Source organism: Stenella coeruleoalba (genome assembly GCF_951394435.1).
Source record: "Stenella coeruleoalba genome assembly, chromosome: 6".
Classification (NCBI taxonomy): Eukaryota; Metazoa; Chordata; class Mammalia; order Artiodactyla; family Delphinidae; genus Stenella; species Stenella coeruleoalba.
This window is the reverse complement of record NC_137151.1, coordinates 39,746,889-39,764,370: the sequence shown is the minus strand read 5'-3', so window position 1 is coordinate 39,764,370 and position 17,482 is coordinate 39,746,889. Positions and strand designations below refer to the sequence as shown.

The following is a 17,482-nucleotide window of genomic DNA, read 5'->3' as shown; positions in this document are numbered from 1 at the left end:
GCTATTCTTGCTAAAGTCCCTGAAGTGAGTAGAAAATGTTAATCATGCTCAAATACCAGAAAACATAAGGCCCTTTCTTCCTGTTTATTTATTTATTTTTTACTATGTATGAATAAAAACTTCCAAAAGTGATAAAACCACTTTATCACTAAGGCTGCTTTAAATAAATTGTGTTTTGTAGAAACTGACTAGAAAGGAATACATTTTTTATGCAATAGCATGATAAAATGGCTATTTTTCAAATTCTAAATAAAACTAGTACCAACATTTATTTTTATCATACAGAAATGTAACTACTGGGCACAAGGAAAATTACTTCAGAAAGAATGTTGAAGTGAGGAAACAAATACTGAAGATCATGCCAATTCAGTTAGGAGTTTAGCCTCCAGAAAGCAGGACAAGTAATCACAGGAGGTTAACTTTAAGATGGCCTCCTGTTGTGCTTAGATATTGGAGATTTAATCCTTAGCTGTGCTCAGCTTCCCATATGAGGGTTGGTCGTGTCCTCAGTATATTTTGTGGGTGCATGTTTATTTGTTTATATTAGGGGAAAAGACTCATGATGATTATTTTTGTTATTAAAATTATTCAGGATCTTATATTTAGCATCAACTCCAGGTAACAAGTGATGCATTTTTATTTTTCGAATTTTCTTTCCAGTCCCAGAAAACATTGAGCAAAACATAACAAAATTAGGCTTATTTAATGTTTCAAGAAGTGGATGTGCAGTTTAAAAAAAACACAAATATTTTTGATATATGATTAAATTATTTGACACATACTTGTTGCATTCCACATTAAAATTTGAGGTTAATTTTCAATGTTTTTGGTAAAACTGAAGTTCAATCGCCTATTGTGATAAGTGACGGGAAAAGAGACTTAGCGGATGTAGTTGGTTTTACTTGAAGACATGAAAAATGAGTATATTCCCTTTTATCTGAACTTTAATTCCTTGATATTTTCTGTAAAACTACTACATTTTAACAGAGCCTAGAATGTTATTATTTTGTATAAAATATGAGACAGTGAATGACAGAAGATATAGATTAATTGTACTATAATATTATAATTACCATAAAGTTTCCATGACTATTCCTTAAAATAATCATAATTTTATCCAGTTTTAAATTGTTCAGCTTACTTCTCCTCTCCTCCCTGCCTCACCCCAGTCAATCATAGCTGTCCTGATGATCAGTTTAAATGCAAGAATAATCGCTGTATCCCCAAAAGATGGCTTTGTGATGGAGCTAATGATTGTGGAAGTAATGAAGATGAATCCAATCAAACTTGCGCAGGTAAATGTTTGCTTGGATATATACGTAAATCTCCTCCAAAGTTAGTCTCCATATAAATGCAGGTCAATGCCTTGAACTAAGCTGACTTTCCTAGTGCTGATGATCTGATTTTTGCAGTAGTAAATGAATTCAGAGTTTGATGCCACAAAGGCTAGAATACAAATTTTCTTCTACTTAATCTTTGGGTATGATTCTGCTTTCCAAAGTAATTTGGCACTTTATCTATTCATATGAGTTGACTGTTGATACACTACTTGGACAAGACTTGTCCCTGCTAAATCTTACTTGGCAATGGAGGAAGAAGTTCGTGAGTATACTGTGATGTAGGCCATCTCACATGGAGAACTACATTTTTTTTTTAAACCTTGAAAAAATAATTTATGTATTTTATTTAGTCTGCTGTAGAATACCTCTGTAACTTGTTTTCTGTTCCTGGCATAGTATTAATGTGGGATAGTTGTTTTTTTTTTATATAAAGTTCCAAGACCACTAAGCCTATTTATATTTCCATATAATTTATCCCATTGCAGTAAATCTTTGAATCCCTAGCTACATTCTCATTCTATGTGATTTTTAAAGGAGGATTAGGGATTGACTAGCTAGTTATAGTAGTAAAAGTGAAAATGCTATGTATAAGAGCAAATAAAACAATCCATCCTAATTAGTAAGATTTCTAAGCCACTCCAGGCCTTCAGTTCACTAGAAAATAGAACGCCACTTGCCTGCACCTCGAGTGCCACTTTAAGTGACGGCTGCTGAGTTTGCCACTCACTGCTCGGTCTTCTTGTCAGTATATTTATGATAACTATTATGGTCACTGTACACCTTTACAAATTGAATAAAAAGAGCAAAGAGAAAAATAAATATGGCTTTTAGCTTTGAAAACTATGTTGTCATGTTACAACGTATTTCCATTTTGTTTTACCAAAATGAATAGGTCATATGGCTCATTATATTGGAAAAATATAGCAAATTCATTAGGTGATTTCCCTGGCTGGGCCATTTCTATACATTTCTACATATAGGTGTGTACATGGATATCCTAGATAAATTACTTCCCGTAAGGGGATTATTTTGTAATTTACTCCACTATCCTGTAGCCTTCGGCATTGTGGCTACTTTAAAAGAATATGCTTTCCTACCAGAAGCCAATTTTCTATTGTTTCTTTGGGATTTATCCTTCATGGATCTAATTCGATAAATATTTATCACAGCACTGGGGACAGATGAGGAAAAATACATAATACCTTTCTTTAAGAAGCTAAGAGCTAAGGGGAGGAGAAAGACATGTAAACAGGCTGCTCCCATGCAGTATTCAAAGTGCTAAGTTGACCCTCAAATGGGAGCACGTAAAGGAACAACTAATTAGTCTTTGGCTATCTTGGAAGGCCTCCTGAAGGAGGGGATGTCTAAGCTAAGCCTTACCAAAAAAAAGCTGAAGAAAAATGACTAAATAACAGTTCAAGTCATTTAATTAGGAAAAATAATCTGATAAAACCATGTGTTAACAAGATTGTGGAAAAAAAGGAATCATCATGCATTCTTGGTGGATAAATTGATTTTCTACATTGTAAAGCAATTTGGCCAAATCCAATAAATGTGAAGATGTGCATACCTTCAAGGCTATAATTCTGTTTCTAGGTTTATACTCCAATACCTATGCACATAGAGATGCGAATAAGAATTTCATTGCTTTAACACTGGTAATAGTGAGAAATTAAAACAAGCCAAATGCCCGTTACAGGAGAAGGGAAATATATACATGTCTCTCCATATATGCACATGTATATACATATATATATTCACTGTTATATTCACATAATAGTATGTTATTCATAATTAAAATGAAAAATAATAACTCAAATATCAACAGGAATTAATTTTAACAATGTTAACCAAAAAAATTGCAGAATATAAACAATTCAGTGCCATTCATATGAAATATGAAAATACAAAAGAGTTCTGTATGTACTTATTGATTTACAAATGTATAAAAATAGGAATAAAATATGTATGGAAATGAAAAAAAGAAAAATTAAGGATAGTAGTTACCTTTCTAAAAGAGAGAGGGAAATGTGATTGGGAAAGATTACAAAGGGGACTTCAAATGTAACTACAATACATAATTTTTTAAATAAAACAAAAAATCTGTAGCAAATATAGAAAAATATTGATTTGATAGAGCTATATGATGACAAACAGGTATTAATGATATCATTCCCGATACTTTTCTAGATGATAGAAATATTTTACTAAAAGAGCAATGAGTGATTGATGAGCACAGATTGTGGAGGGTGAGGTGAAGTCCGTAGAGGGTGGAGGGTTGGAAAGTGTCCCTAGAAGGGAAACGGCATATACAAAGCGGGCAGAACAGAGCTAATAGGCAGGGCTTGGGAGTTGTTCTCCATCAACAACAAAATGTTTTTGCCTACTTTTGAGGGAAACCCAGAGGACAAAGATGAGAAGTACTTAGATTTGAATTTTTTCTTTTCCCCATAGTAATCATGATGATCTGTGGCTTCATGCCTAGGCCATTTCAATCTGGCTTTTTTCCCACAGCATAGAACTCTGGTTTGATTACATAATATTTGTTCTTCTCATACCCCCCACAAATTTTAACTAAATTCAAACTAGACAGATAGGATTGCATTAAGAAAACCTGGGGTATTAAAAAAATCAGACTTTTTTACAAGAGAAACTGAAGAGTGTATTCTTATATGACATAGGTTTTGTTTAAATGGAACGCTTTGATTAAAATACAGCACAGGGGGCTTCCCTGGTGGCGCAGTGGTTGAGAGTCCGCCTGCCAATGCAGGGGACACGGGTTCGTGCCCCGCTCCGGGAAGATCCCACATGCCGCTGAGCAGCTGGGCCTGTGAGCCATGGCCACTGAGCCTGCGCATCCGGAGCCTGTGCTCCGCAATGGGAGAGGCCACAGCAGTGAGAGGCCTGGGTACCGCAAAAAAAAAAAAAAAAAAATACAGCACAGGTAAAGTTTAGGAACAATGTGTTAAGCTCTGTTCTTCTCCCCCTCCTTGCTGTTCCTGTGCATTGTGGGTTTTCTCACTGCTACATGACTGCATAATTAGTCATGGGAAGCATAATTAGTTATGTGTAGAAAAAATTCACATTGTGACAGTGAATTTCTGATTCACTGCTAAATAAACAATTCCACTGAGGAGGTGTAAACTTCCTCCTCATTAAAGCAGCATTAGGTACAAAATTAGAGTCCTCTGGGGCTGCTCTGCTAATCTCACCTCCAAACTAACTCAGAACTGATGGGAACAAGAACTGAGAAAGTAAAGGTTGTGTCTTCTTGATACATATCTAGTGATTAAAAGGTGATAATTTAGTCAATCTGATTATATCATATAGATAGATAGTACTTGTAGATTTATGGAATGAAGCATCTTTCTTATCTGAAATCAGTTAAATTTGCCTGGTAGACTAAGCAGATCATTTTCTCCATGATTAGAAAAGACAATGAATTCATATATTTTATAATAAGCCAATAAATACTCTTAGAAATAAGGGGTCATATAAGTTGTTCAAGCATCTGAGTTAATGAAGTGACACACAAATTCCTGTCCCATAACAATGTGAGGTAGGTCATACATGATGTGAGATAGGTTTCTAGGAATCCTTTCTCATTCATCTCTCTAATCAGCATAGCAGTCCTGATGAAAGAAGACAATCTGAGAAAACTTGCTAGAGTTAAACCTGAATGACTAGGAGAGTGATATAAGGACATCGAACAGAAAAACATTGTATTGGACATTTTAATATACTCTAATTATGGGTCAATTAGAGTTTAATGGAGATGAAAATATATAATAATATCTTTTTTTTAAAGCAAGAAACACTGAAGGAATAAAATAGGCAGGAAATGAGGGAGGAAAGGAGAGATTTAGGAAAGAAAGAAATGTAGTGAGAACAGAAGAAATGAGAAAGGGTGGGAAAGAAGGAAGGAAGGAAGGGAAGGAGGGAGGGAGGAAGGAAGGAAGAGGGAGAGATGGAAGAAAGACAGGAGGAAGAATTGAAAAGAAAACTGTCTTATTAAAATTCTCTTAAAACTCAAAAGGTAAAAAGTATTTACTGCAACCAGTGAAATGATACAGAGACATGTAAGAAAAAAATTAATAATCTGTCTCATAGCTCTGTGCCCTCCCCTTCCCACCAAGTAAACCAAAGCCAACATCTTCACGCTTCTATAGGCCAATACAAATATATACTTATTTTTTTCCAAGTAGGCATGGTTTTGTTAAAATTACCTAGGAACTTTGTTGATTTAGCCTAAATGTTAGAGTAATTTAGCAGAAAATCCATAGGGTTAACAAAATAAAATAATACAGGAATATTGAACCCTACTTTAAAATTTCAACATTGAAAACTTCAGAATCATATGTTTGTTGGGCTCCTTAAACTCTGTTAATCTAAAGCAACTTATTTGTAAAAAGGGAAAAATCAGATATTACATAAAATATTTTAGATTCAGGGCCCTTATCCACATAATCAAAGCAAAATACATACTGTAACAATTTTCCTGGTCTTTCTAATTATAGCCACTGAGAATAGAAACACTATATCCAACCTAATGTAACAAATCAAGCCAGAAATGTTTCATTTGTTTTTCTCAAGTTATCCTTTAAATATTCACCAAAATAGGTATACATCTTTACATAGTAAGTACACTTTTCTTAAAGAAAATAACTAGTATATGACTTTTAAGAAATTATTTTAAATGACCTCTGAAACCCTAATTTATGGAAACCCATTCTACTGTGTTCAGATGACTTTGAACCATACTCTATTTTATACCAGCCATCAGTATTAAAGTTCACAGGGTGTTTTGATGAAATAGGAACACATCCTTCTGACTCTCAGGCCCAGGAAAAAAGAGGACATCTATAAACTAAGCAGTGTTCTCTAATCATAGCCACAGGAACTCAGACCCTAATTGTTCTGCAACTGTCCAATCTTTATCTCACCCAAATATTGTTAGGTCTGAGTGTCCCCTTCCCAACATTTCCCACTCTTTCCTTTGGTCCAGTAAAAAGAAGGAGTGCTGGTATACTGATAACTCAGGAAAACAGGTTTGTAGCTCAGAGTAACAGAAGGGAAAAAAAAAGAAAAACATTTAAAAATAAGTATGTGATTTGCAGAGACATGGAAGGACCCAGAGATTGTCATACAGAGTGAAGTAAGTCAGAAAGAGAAAAACAAATATCGTATATTAATGCATGTATGTGGAATCTAGAAAAATGGCATAGATGATCTTATTTGCAAAGCAGAAATAGAGTCACAGATGTAGAGAACAAACATATGAATACCAAGGGGGAAAGCTGGGGCGGGGGGGGGGATGAATTGGGAGATTGGGATTGACGTATATATACTACTATGTATAAAATAGATAACTAATGACAACCTACTGCATAGCACGGGGAACTCTATTACGTGCTCTGTGGTGACCTAAATGGGAAGGAAATCCAAAAGAGAGGGGATATACGTATATATATGGCTGATTCACTTTGTTGTACAGCAGAAACTGACACAGCAGTGTAAAGCAACTATACTCCAAAAAAATAAATAAATAAAAAATAAAAATAAGTATGTGACAAACTAAGACCCGGGAGAAGAATTAGGGAAGCTATCTAGGCTCTCATGCTTTCAAAAGTTGATCTGATCATAATAGAAAAAGGCAATCAAACCCCTTGTAGAATATAACCCCTTCACTGCATAATTTTAAAGCACTGCCTTCGGCTACCAGAGAAAGCAATGTTCCCTGTGTGTGTTCATTGAAAACCTTAAGAGAGCCCAAAGCAAAGTTCATTAGTATACTTTGATTAAAAAGTCATACATTTTGGGGGCTTCCCTGGTGGCGCAGTGGTTGAGAATCTGCCTGCTGATTCAGGAGACACGGGTTCGTGCCCCGGTCCGGGAAGATCCCACATGCTGCGGAGCGGCTGGGCCCGTGAGCCATGGCCGCTGAGCCTGCGCGTCCGGAGCCTGTGCTCCACAACGGGAGAGGCCACAACAGTGAGGGGCCTGCATACCACACACACAAAAAAGAAGTCATACATTTTTATATAACTGTGCTTAAAAGTAAGCTTTAAAAAATCCATTTTAAGGCTAAATGTATGTTTTAGAAAATGTTTTCTGCATTGTTGAGCCATACTTGAAATCATTTGGAGATCAAGAAATAAATGCATTGAAAATGTTAGAGGACAAAGACAATTCTGACCCCATAATTGGAAACCAGTTACCCTGATAGCTCCAACTCCTTCCTCCTACATTGCAGCAAGTTTCTTGATTTGTTGGAAAAGGCTATGCAAAATTGTTTTTCATTAATTAAAAGTTGGATGAAATTTAATTCAGCCATATATTCATAAGCATGTGCTGGGCAAAAATTGTAAAATAATGAATTCATAGCTTCGTTTATGGAAGTGTGTGAGGATTACAGAATATCTTGTCACTTAGCATTCATTTTAATTGAAGGGCAAAGCATGTGAACTTTAGAAAAGGCAGGCAAGCTGGCATTACCAAAAATTTAATAAAGGTTTATTTTAAAAATATGTAATAGAGCAATGTAACATCTTATGGGTGAAAGGGTAATTGCATGATCTGTTTTATCCTTAATGTTGTTCAAAAGGCCTCTAAATTTATTCTTTGTACCTTAATTGATCATTTTAGCCAGAACGTGCCAGGTGGACCAGTTTTCTTGTGGAAACGGGCGCTGCGTTCCCAGAGCATGGCTGTGTGACCGGGAAGATGACTGTGGGGACCAGACCGACGAAATAGCATCTTGTGGTAAGTTGTGAGTGAAACATGCTATTAGTGGAGATGGTATCAAACAGAAGATTCTATCACTATAATCTCTCTTAAAAGGCTATTTATTTCTCTATAAATACAAGTTGACAAGGCAGAAGATCTGTTATTTTTATTACTGCCTTTTGGGCCTGAGTGTGTACTTTAATGATAACTGCAGAATATGTCCCATTCATGAGGCAGTAACCATATCCTTGGCTAAAATAAATGGATCCAAACATTGCAGATTTTAGTAGGAGGTGGTTATTATTAGGCTAACAGGACATTCTCAAATGTTCATTATTAATCTTATGTCTATAATGATTAAATTTTTCAAACTGAATAGCTCATCGAGTGACATTTGGAGTAAATGAGGAGGACATGTTTCTTGTTTGTATGCATGTTATACTCTTGGAGCAATAAACTATACAGGCTGAGAATACATAGTTGGTAAACCATTTGTTTCATTTCTATAGTTGTATAATTATGAAGGACAAAATTTTTATTAGTTTAAAACGTTTTTTATTAAGAACAAAATTCCTAATCACTTTCCACTGATCTTCCTACTTTTGAAAACAATAAATATTTATTATTACATAAAGTTGCAAATTTAATTACCCCCATTTGTACCCATGTATCAGGAGGTTGTGTTATCATTTGTCTCAGTAATGTATAGTGAAACATAGTAAAGGAATGAACCAGGTTTTCTAAGGCTTGTACTTTATTTCAGGCATGGCTATGGATTTTTAAAATTACTGTGGGGAAACATAAGTTAGACATGCATAGCACATTTATTAAAATAGAATACAATTGTGTATATATTTTTAATAATTTGACCCCATGTTATAATATTTCTAAGAGTAGGGAAATAAGAAGACAGTTTTGTAACCCTTCAATTTAAATGGCTCTGTTTAGGGCATGCATTCTCTGTTTACCTAAAATTTTATTTTTTAAATGTTTTTTTATACTAGACTAAGTCCCTGTAGACATTTGAGTTTATAGCCTCTGATAAAGTAAAGATAAAGTAAGTATTACTAATTGACATTGTAAAGAAGATAGTAGAGATGTTGCAAAAAAAAAAAGCAATAGAGAATCATACAATTAATTGTACATTTTACATGTAGAATTTCCAAAGCCTGTGATTGAACAGTGTATCCTCTCTCTTTTCCAATGTCCAGACCAATCATGTTGCTTCTAGACAGCTCTATTTTTTAGAAAACATTAAATGCTTTTCTGTTCTTAGTATCTCTATCCAGAGTATACCAAAAAGGTAATGAGAAACCTGAAAACATTAAATACAGAGAAACCCTGGAATCAAAGTCCCAAGTCAGATAAGAAATGCCATGAAAACAATATAGACTAAGAAAATACATAATGAGCTCTTTAGAGAATTTCGATTAAGACTTTGAGCTGACTTATTTTGAGTAACAGGTCTAGAGTAAGACTTTTTTCTTTATTTTAATGATAATTGAATCAAAGGAGAAAAACATTACCCTAAAATTTCAATAATAATAAAAGTAATTATGCCAGCAAACCAACATAATTTTCATGAGGGGAGGGGAAAAACAGGTCAGAGGGGGTCCACACACATACTTTCTTACTGAATCTTTACAACAAATCTATTAGAAACATATTACTGTCCACGTTTTACAGTTAAGGGAGTCAAAACTTAGAGACATGAATAACATGTGTGAGATCACAAAACTAGTAAATAGCAGGAAAACCATGAATCCAAGTGTGCTTGAAACTAAAACTCAGCCATTTCAGGTTGACCTTGTTTGGGAGCCAAGGACAGGGTGCAAATAGGGGGCAGATAATGCCATTATATTATACATATCCATAAATATCTTATTTAAATGCACATCCACCTAGTGAGTTTTATTCATTGGTGTGTTGGTAAATCTTTCAACATCTCCTAGTGGAGAGGAGCCCTGATCTAGTGTTTGCCTATTTTTGTGGTTTAAATACTTCCACCAATGCCAATATCAGTTGCCAACATGACTCTCTGAATGTAGAATTGGGAAAAGATGTGCATACCAATATACAGTATTTCTGTGGTACAGATAAAATTGACATAAATAACTTCAAAAGCAAAATAATTAGAAAATTATGAACCTTGAGTATTAATTACCCTTGTTTGCAGTGTTATTTATTTAATTATAAATTTATGTTTATTATTATTATTTAAAATAATGGCTGTGTGCTTAACAACTGACTCATAGAATCCTTGAAAATTTAAGAATCAGCTCTGCAAGCTGGTACAGATGCCTCCAGTACACCACAGGATGTGTACACATTATGAAATTTAGTTGTCAGATAGTATAGTTCTGAAATATAGAAATTTTAGAGAATGTCAGTAAACCACATGGGTTAGTCTCAGCACCGTTTCTTCTTTACAGCATAAGAACATGTTTCTCTCCAAACATGTTCCTCTCTTTCATAACATACATTTATCTCTCAGATTGTCATTTTAACTCAAAATCTATGTCAATAGAGAAGCTGATAGTGAAGCTCTGGTAGGCACAGTCTCACTTTTAAAGTTGTAAGGGAGAATGGCCTGAATTTCTGTCATAACAGAAATTATCTCTGCACTGAATACAGAATCACAAAAAAATTGTAAATTGTTTACTTCACTGCATTTATAAAAAAGCAGTCACTCTACTTGGCAATAATCCAGAAATAAATATAGATTTAGCTAATTTTCAGTTTTAATAAGCATCATTGTAAAATTTGGACTGATCATATTTCCTTTTCCGTTTGTTGTTAGCCAAGTTCCCATAGATTTAATCCAACTAGAAGACTGCAATCATTTTTTTTTTTTTTACACTTCAGCTCCATGAACCACCTCTGTTATGTTTAAAAACTACTGTTGACACTGAAAAGAATATTAAAATTTGGCTTTAAAAACATGAGAAACCTATGATTAGAAATGTTTCTGGTAGTAATTAGGAGCTGAAGATACTGTAACGGAGGGTCAAATTTTCAGTGGAATTCACTGTCACCTGTTTACAAACCTAATTCATTCTAGTTACATTTGCCTTTATAAATTAATTGCACATTTTAGGTTGAGATTATATGTGGGCAAGCACATAACTAGGAAGGCCCTTGAGTATTCTCTCTTAATCTTTAAAGAATCTTTTAACTTTTTTAGTAGGTTACCTGTGCAGAAAGGAGAATCTGTAATTTGATGCCGCAAATGACAGAGGAAATGTTAAAATTGTGAAGTTTGTCTTAGAAGTATGTCAAGGAACTAAATGGTCAGTCTCATTTCAAGGATAGGATTTAACACTGGCTCTCAACTTTAGCTGTCAATTAACAAATCACTTGAGGAGCTTTAAAATTACCTGCCCATGCCTCACCCCAGGCTCCTTAAATAAAAATCTCTGGGGATAGGACCCAAGAATCAGTATTTTTAGTGCTTAACAAGTGGTATGAATAGACACTCAAGTTCAAGTACATTTAAGGCACCAGTTATCACCCTTGAGCAAGCATGGAATCTCTGGAAGGCTCATTAAAAAACAGAATGCTGGGCCCCATTTCCAGAGTCTCTGATCCAGTAGGTCCTGGGTGGCACCTAAGAATTTACGTTTCTTACAAATTTCTAATTGATGTAGATACTCATGCTGCTAGTCCAGAGACCACACTTTAGGAACCACTGACTTAAGGGAACCGCCATTCATATTTGATTTTATCTAACATATACTTGATGACATAATTATGTTTATATGTGCAGAATTAATTTATGATGGGAGCAATTATCCAGATAAATATCATTCCATCTCCAAATTAAAGCATTAAATATAAGGATATTTCATGATTAAATATAAGAATATTTCAAACAAACTTGCATTTTTACCCCTTGGACAATTTATAGTCAAAAACAGTATAGTTGTTTATTTTAAAATTTAGATTAACAATCTTTGGGTTGTTCTATCTTCCAGGTATCTCCATATAGCTTACATTTATTATTATTTTTTAATAAATATGTCTTGATGTGAGTTGGTAACTTCTGATCTGTTCAAAAGATTTAACTTTGGAAAATACCTAAAGTTTATTAACAGATTGAAAGATAATTCAATGGGGTATAAATAAAAATCCACTAAGATTTGCAAAGTTAATATTATTCCATCTTATGGATCTTTTATCTTTGAAGATAGTAGAATTCTGTCTCATGTACTTGGAATTTTACCTTTAAGTATACTTGTAATTTTACTCTATGTAATTAAGGAGCAAAGAATATCAGAAAGAGAATTGGCAAGTATCAGACACAAACAGAAGAGAGAGAGAGAGCTATCAAAAAGAAATCATTTCCGGGTTAAATCAGCATAAATTGTGTCAAAGATATTTTCAACTATATTATTAGAAAAACAAAGTTCTTGATTTTAAGTATAGTATTATTATTTGTTTAATTACAAATAATACAAAGAAAAACTGGATATATGTGTAATAATTTTAATTAATGGGAATTATTAACCCAGTGGAGTACTGATAAAATATAATAATTGTCAGGAACTGCTTTGCCATTCTTTAGTAGCATCCTGGCAGACCCAGTGACCCTGGTAACTTTTTGTTTCTATAACTTGATTCAACCCATTTTAAAACTCCAGTATTGGGGCTTCCCTGGTGGCGCAGTGGTTGAGAGTCTGCCTGCCGATGTAGGGGACACGGGTTCGTGCCCCGGTCTGGGAAGATCCCACGTGCCGCGGAGCGGCTGGGCCCGTGAGCCATGGCCGCTGAGCCTGCGCGTCCGGAGCCTGTGCTCCGCAACGGGAGAGGCCACAACAGTGAGAGGCCCGCGTACCGCAAAAAAAAACCTCCAGCATTATATCTTAGTCAAAGCTTTCTCCTCCCCATTGCCAGCTAGACTTGAGGTTCTAGGACCTTGGATGTGAGGGGAATGTGTTCTGTTTTTTCACTGTCTACTTCTCCTCTCTTTACTAGCCTTAGCTCTTCAGGAAGAGGGGAAAGATGGAGGAGATAGGTAACATCTTTTTAAGTAGGTCTAGTGATAGTCTTCTCTCTGCTTCTCTGCATGTCATAGCCCTCTGACACATGAAAAATGCACCTCTCTTGAAGGGCTCTTATGTGAGATTTTCTGAGAGACCTGAGGTGTCACCCCTCTTCAGAGTTCCTTGAACTTTCTCTTTTTTCTCTGTTTTCTCTTCTTTTCCCTTCTTCAGAGTTCCCTCACATCTAGACCTAGATCTCTTTTATCCCCATCACAGATGGTATACCTCATAGTCTTAAGTTGCTAGAATTCCCTGTGCCTGGTGGGCATCTTCTTGGTTGCATTACCAATATGACAAAAGAAGTTTTGCTATCTTTTGCTGGGTCCACTTTATTTTTCATCTCCCAAATGTGAGCAGGCTGCTCTCCTAATGACCCATCTCTTAGACCTGCCACCACTGTCCATTTTTTCTTCTTCTTCTCTAGACAGGGTAAAATGGTCAGTCTACCTCTTGAGCAAATACAATCAGTTCTCTTTTCTTATACACCCCAAAATTGTCATGAATGATTCTCATGGAGTCTCTCATGAAGCTACACAGTCTGAATCTGTAACTTTGTCCACAGGATCACTCTTTAGATAACCAAAGGCACATGATGTCAACCTAGACTTTCTCTTTTCTAAGTTAAACACAACACTTCCTTCAAATTTTCTTACACGAACATTTGTGGGCTCTTTCCCTACCCATTACCCTATTAGGCATATGCTTGGATTTTTAATGAACTTAGTAAAATTAATGCCCTAAAACAAGCAGTTGATGTTCAATGGGTACAGAGTTTCAGTTTTGCAAGATGAATAATTCTAGAGATCTGTTGCACAACAGTGTGAATATAATTATCACTATATAGTTAACACTACTGAACTGTATACATAAAAAATGGTTAAAATGGTAAATTTTATGTGTTTTTACTGCAATTTTTTAAAAAAGTCATGGCCTAGAATTGAACAGAACATAGTATCTCATATGTGGTATTTATACAACAGATTATAGTGGGCTTATTACCTTCAGTAATATAGATTCTAGGCTTCTGTTAAGATAGTCTTAGATGGCAGCCTTATCATGTAACTCACATGTTGAGATCCCAGTCAATTAAAATATCTAAGCTTTTCATATAGACTAGATCACTCCTTTGGAGTACTTCTAATATTTACATTTCAACATTCTTTTAAGTTTTATTTTGATAGTCTTCTGATTCTTCCTTACCTACATATTTTAAAATACGTGCATGGGTGAGGTCCTTTCCGTTTCATACTGTCACTCTTAGACCTCCCTTCTCTGATGACTCTTAACCTTTCATCCAATTTTGTAATTTTGAATCCGTAATGCTAATGATGTCTTCCAGTTTTGTGTAATTCAGAGATTTGATAAGCATAACTTTTCAGGCTGTAACCAAATCGTAGTGACAAAGACATGAACCTTTTGGAAAGCAATTAAAAAACATCCTGGGAAAAACTGATTCAATAATTAAAACTCTGTGGATACAATTTTTAATCAAGTACTCATCCACTTAAATTTATGTCATCTCATCTTGCATGCATGATACTTTCATTTACCATCATAAGACTTCTCAAAAATTTTGCTAAAAAGACGGGAACACTCTGTTTATAGAATTCTTATGATATATACTTACCTGAAAATTGTAGCAAATAATTAAAGTTAGTTTGACATGAGTTAATTTTATTTTACTCATGAGAAAACAGTCTCTTTAAAAATGCTGACAAAAAAATGTTTCAACAAATTCATTCTAAAATTATAGTCATAGATATGTGTAAACTTCACCTCTCTATAGTTTACAAATTTTCACTCATTTTTGGAATTGGGACAATATTATTTACCATTTTCCAGTTTTTATTCCTCTTTCCCATCTTCCACTTATTTCAAAAAGACTGTCAATATTCTGAGATTAAAAATGTTTGATGTTTTATTACTTGTTTGATAACTTGTCTCAATATGACGATAACCATTTTTAGAAATTAGGTAATATATTTTTCTCATTTCTTGGACTTAGAGCTTTAATTTCCTCTCATTCTTGTTTGTTCTTTACTCTCCAATCTGGCAATAATTACTTTTATTAAAATGATGGAAACCAAAGAAATGGAAAAGTTCTTTTTCCTGCCTGTATCTTTCAAATGTATGCTTTGTATCCCAGGTGGTCTTGTTCTGTTTTTTTCTTGTTCCATACATTTATATTTAAACATTCTTATTAGTTTTGTTTAGAAATGGTATGCAGGCTTCTGGAAATTGTCTTCCCATTATTCTTAGGTATGCGACATGCTTTTGGATTTGTCTCGGCTTATGATTCCCTTTTTTGCACATACTTGACTGATAAGGCTCTGTATGCAGAAAAGGGGGAGGAGGTTAAGCAAACCTTGATGGAGTATATTAAAAGCCACAAGCAGAAATAATTAAAAACAGCTTTTAGTTCCTTGACCTAACTCAGCATTCCCCCAAATTCTTGCTTGAGAATATGAATCACCTTGGGTACATATTACTGATAAAGATCCCCAGGTTTCTACCTGCCTTCCGCAAAGATTCCCCATTCAGTAGGTCTTGCATAGAGTCCAGGAATCTGTATTTTGGGAAAATCACCTCATGTGATTCTTATCCCAAGATAAGACCGGAGAATATAAACTCTGTGATTTCAAATTCTCTACAAATAAGAATTTGATAGTGCTACTGCAATGAATTATCACAAACATAATGGCTTAAAACAACAGAAATTTATTCTCTCACAACTTTGGAGGCCAGAAGTCCAAAATCAAGGTGTCAGCAGAGCCTCCTTTCAAGGGAATCCTTTCTTGCCTCTTTCAACTTCTGTTGGCTCCTGGCTCTCCTTCGCTGTTCCAGCATAACTCTAATCTCTTGTCTCCATCTTCACAGACTCTTCCCTGTGTCTCTTTCTCTTTCTCCTGTAAGGACACCAGTCACTGGATTTAAGTTCCAGCCTTAATCTAGGATGATCTCATCTCAAGATCCTTAATTTAATTACATGTGCAAAGACCCTATTTCTAAATAAGGTCACAATCATATGTACTAGGGTTTAGGATTGGACATATCTTTTTGATCCATACAGTTCAGTCCACTGCATCTGGGGAACTTTATTATGCCCTATACCACCAATTGAATTATAATGGAGGCTCAGGTATAGGGAGTTTTAAAAGCTGAACAGGTAATTCTAATATGCATCCAGGTTTCTGGAATACCCTCCTAATACCTATTAATTTAGTCCCTGCCTCCTGGTTAACTTCTCACCAAATCTCTCTATAATATTACTCCAATCCTCAAATTCTCTTGCTTTTCCTTTGTATCTAGAGCTCTGCACTAACAGAATTAATTTGCTGGCTCACTAGCCACTGGGCAATAATAATTATAACCGCCTCTATGGTGCTGACAGAAACGCAGGCCTTTAAATCTATCAAAAGTAAACATGAATTCTTCAGAGATTTCAGCAGCATTGATTTCCTCATTGGTTATACACACATTGTATATACATATACACACATATATATGCACACACATACACACACATATATGCATATACTCAAACATATATATAAATGTATAATCAGAATCAAATGAGATAATATATGCAAGATCTAGATAGTACTTGGTATCTGGTATCTAGTAGTCATCCAATAGAAGATTTCTTTTTTCTTCCTTTCAAATAATTTTCTATTCTCAAATGAGAATAGATAGATAGATAGATATTCTCAAATGGAAATATATATTTTCAACTGGAGTTAGAGTTGGCCCAATTGAAATTAGTTCAGAAAATAGCAATATTTCCAAATCCTTATTTTCTAATATTAAATTTAGTGTTTTGAAAGATGTCAGGTTGAAGTCCTATATTGATCCAGGAAACATCATTTCTATAATGCTGAGTTGGCATTCTGCAAACAGAAAGCTGTGTACATATGCCAATATTTGAATCACAAGTTGCTGTTTATTGCTATGACAAGATCTTTTCTAACATTTGAGCAGATCATAGGTGGCTGAAGTTGGGACCCTACCCCAGGGTACTCTGCCACAAAGCGGTCAGGATGTAACTTCTGTGAGTCCTCCTGAGCCAGCATCCTTTTCAGAGCCTCATCCTTTTCAGAGCCTCAGCATCCTTTCAGATCCTCCTGAGCCAGCATCCTTTTCAGAACCTCATCCTTTATTGATCTGCTCTCCAAATATTGTGACATCAGCTTTTCAGTTCTCTAGAGTTCACCAAGTCAGGTGTTCTCACCTGCTATGTTCTAGATGCCTGGGTCATAAGAGAAGACAAAAGGCAGAGTTTCTGTTACAGGTTAGGGGAGAGAAGAAAAAAAAAAAAAAACATACCTCAATCAGCAAAAAGACAAATAAAATAATTAAAACCTATGACAAGTGCTA

At 35.0% G+C, this 17,482-nt stretch overlaps 1 protein-coding gene across 9 annotated transcripts in view; it reads left to right on the top strand.

The window, feature by feature from the left end:
• The window catches only part of LRP1B (LDL receptor related protein 1B), a 1,831,517-nt gene that overhangs the window by 1,105,041 nt on the left and 708,994 nt on the right, over nucleotides 1-17,482 (top strand). For all 9 annotated transcript variants that reach the window (XR_013828854.1, XM_079925113.1, XM_079925117.1 and 6 more), the window contains 2 exons: nucleotides 1,170-1,295; nucleotides 7,986-8,102. Coding sequence is in view for 8 of the 9 variants with exons in the window: in XM_079925113.1 (XP_079781239.1) it covers nucleotides 1,170-1,295; nucleotides 7,986-8,102 (243 nt within the window). In the remaining variant the exon portion in view is untranslated. The remainder of the gene's footprint in view (nucleotides 1-1,169; nucleotides 1,296-7,985; nucleotides 8,103-17,482) is intronic.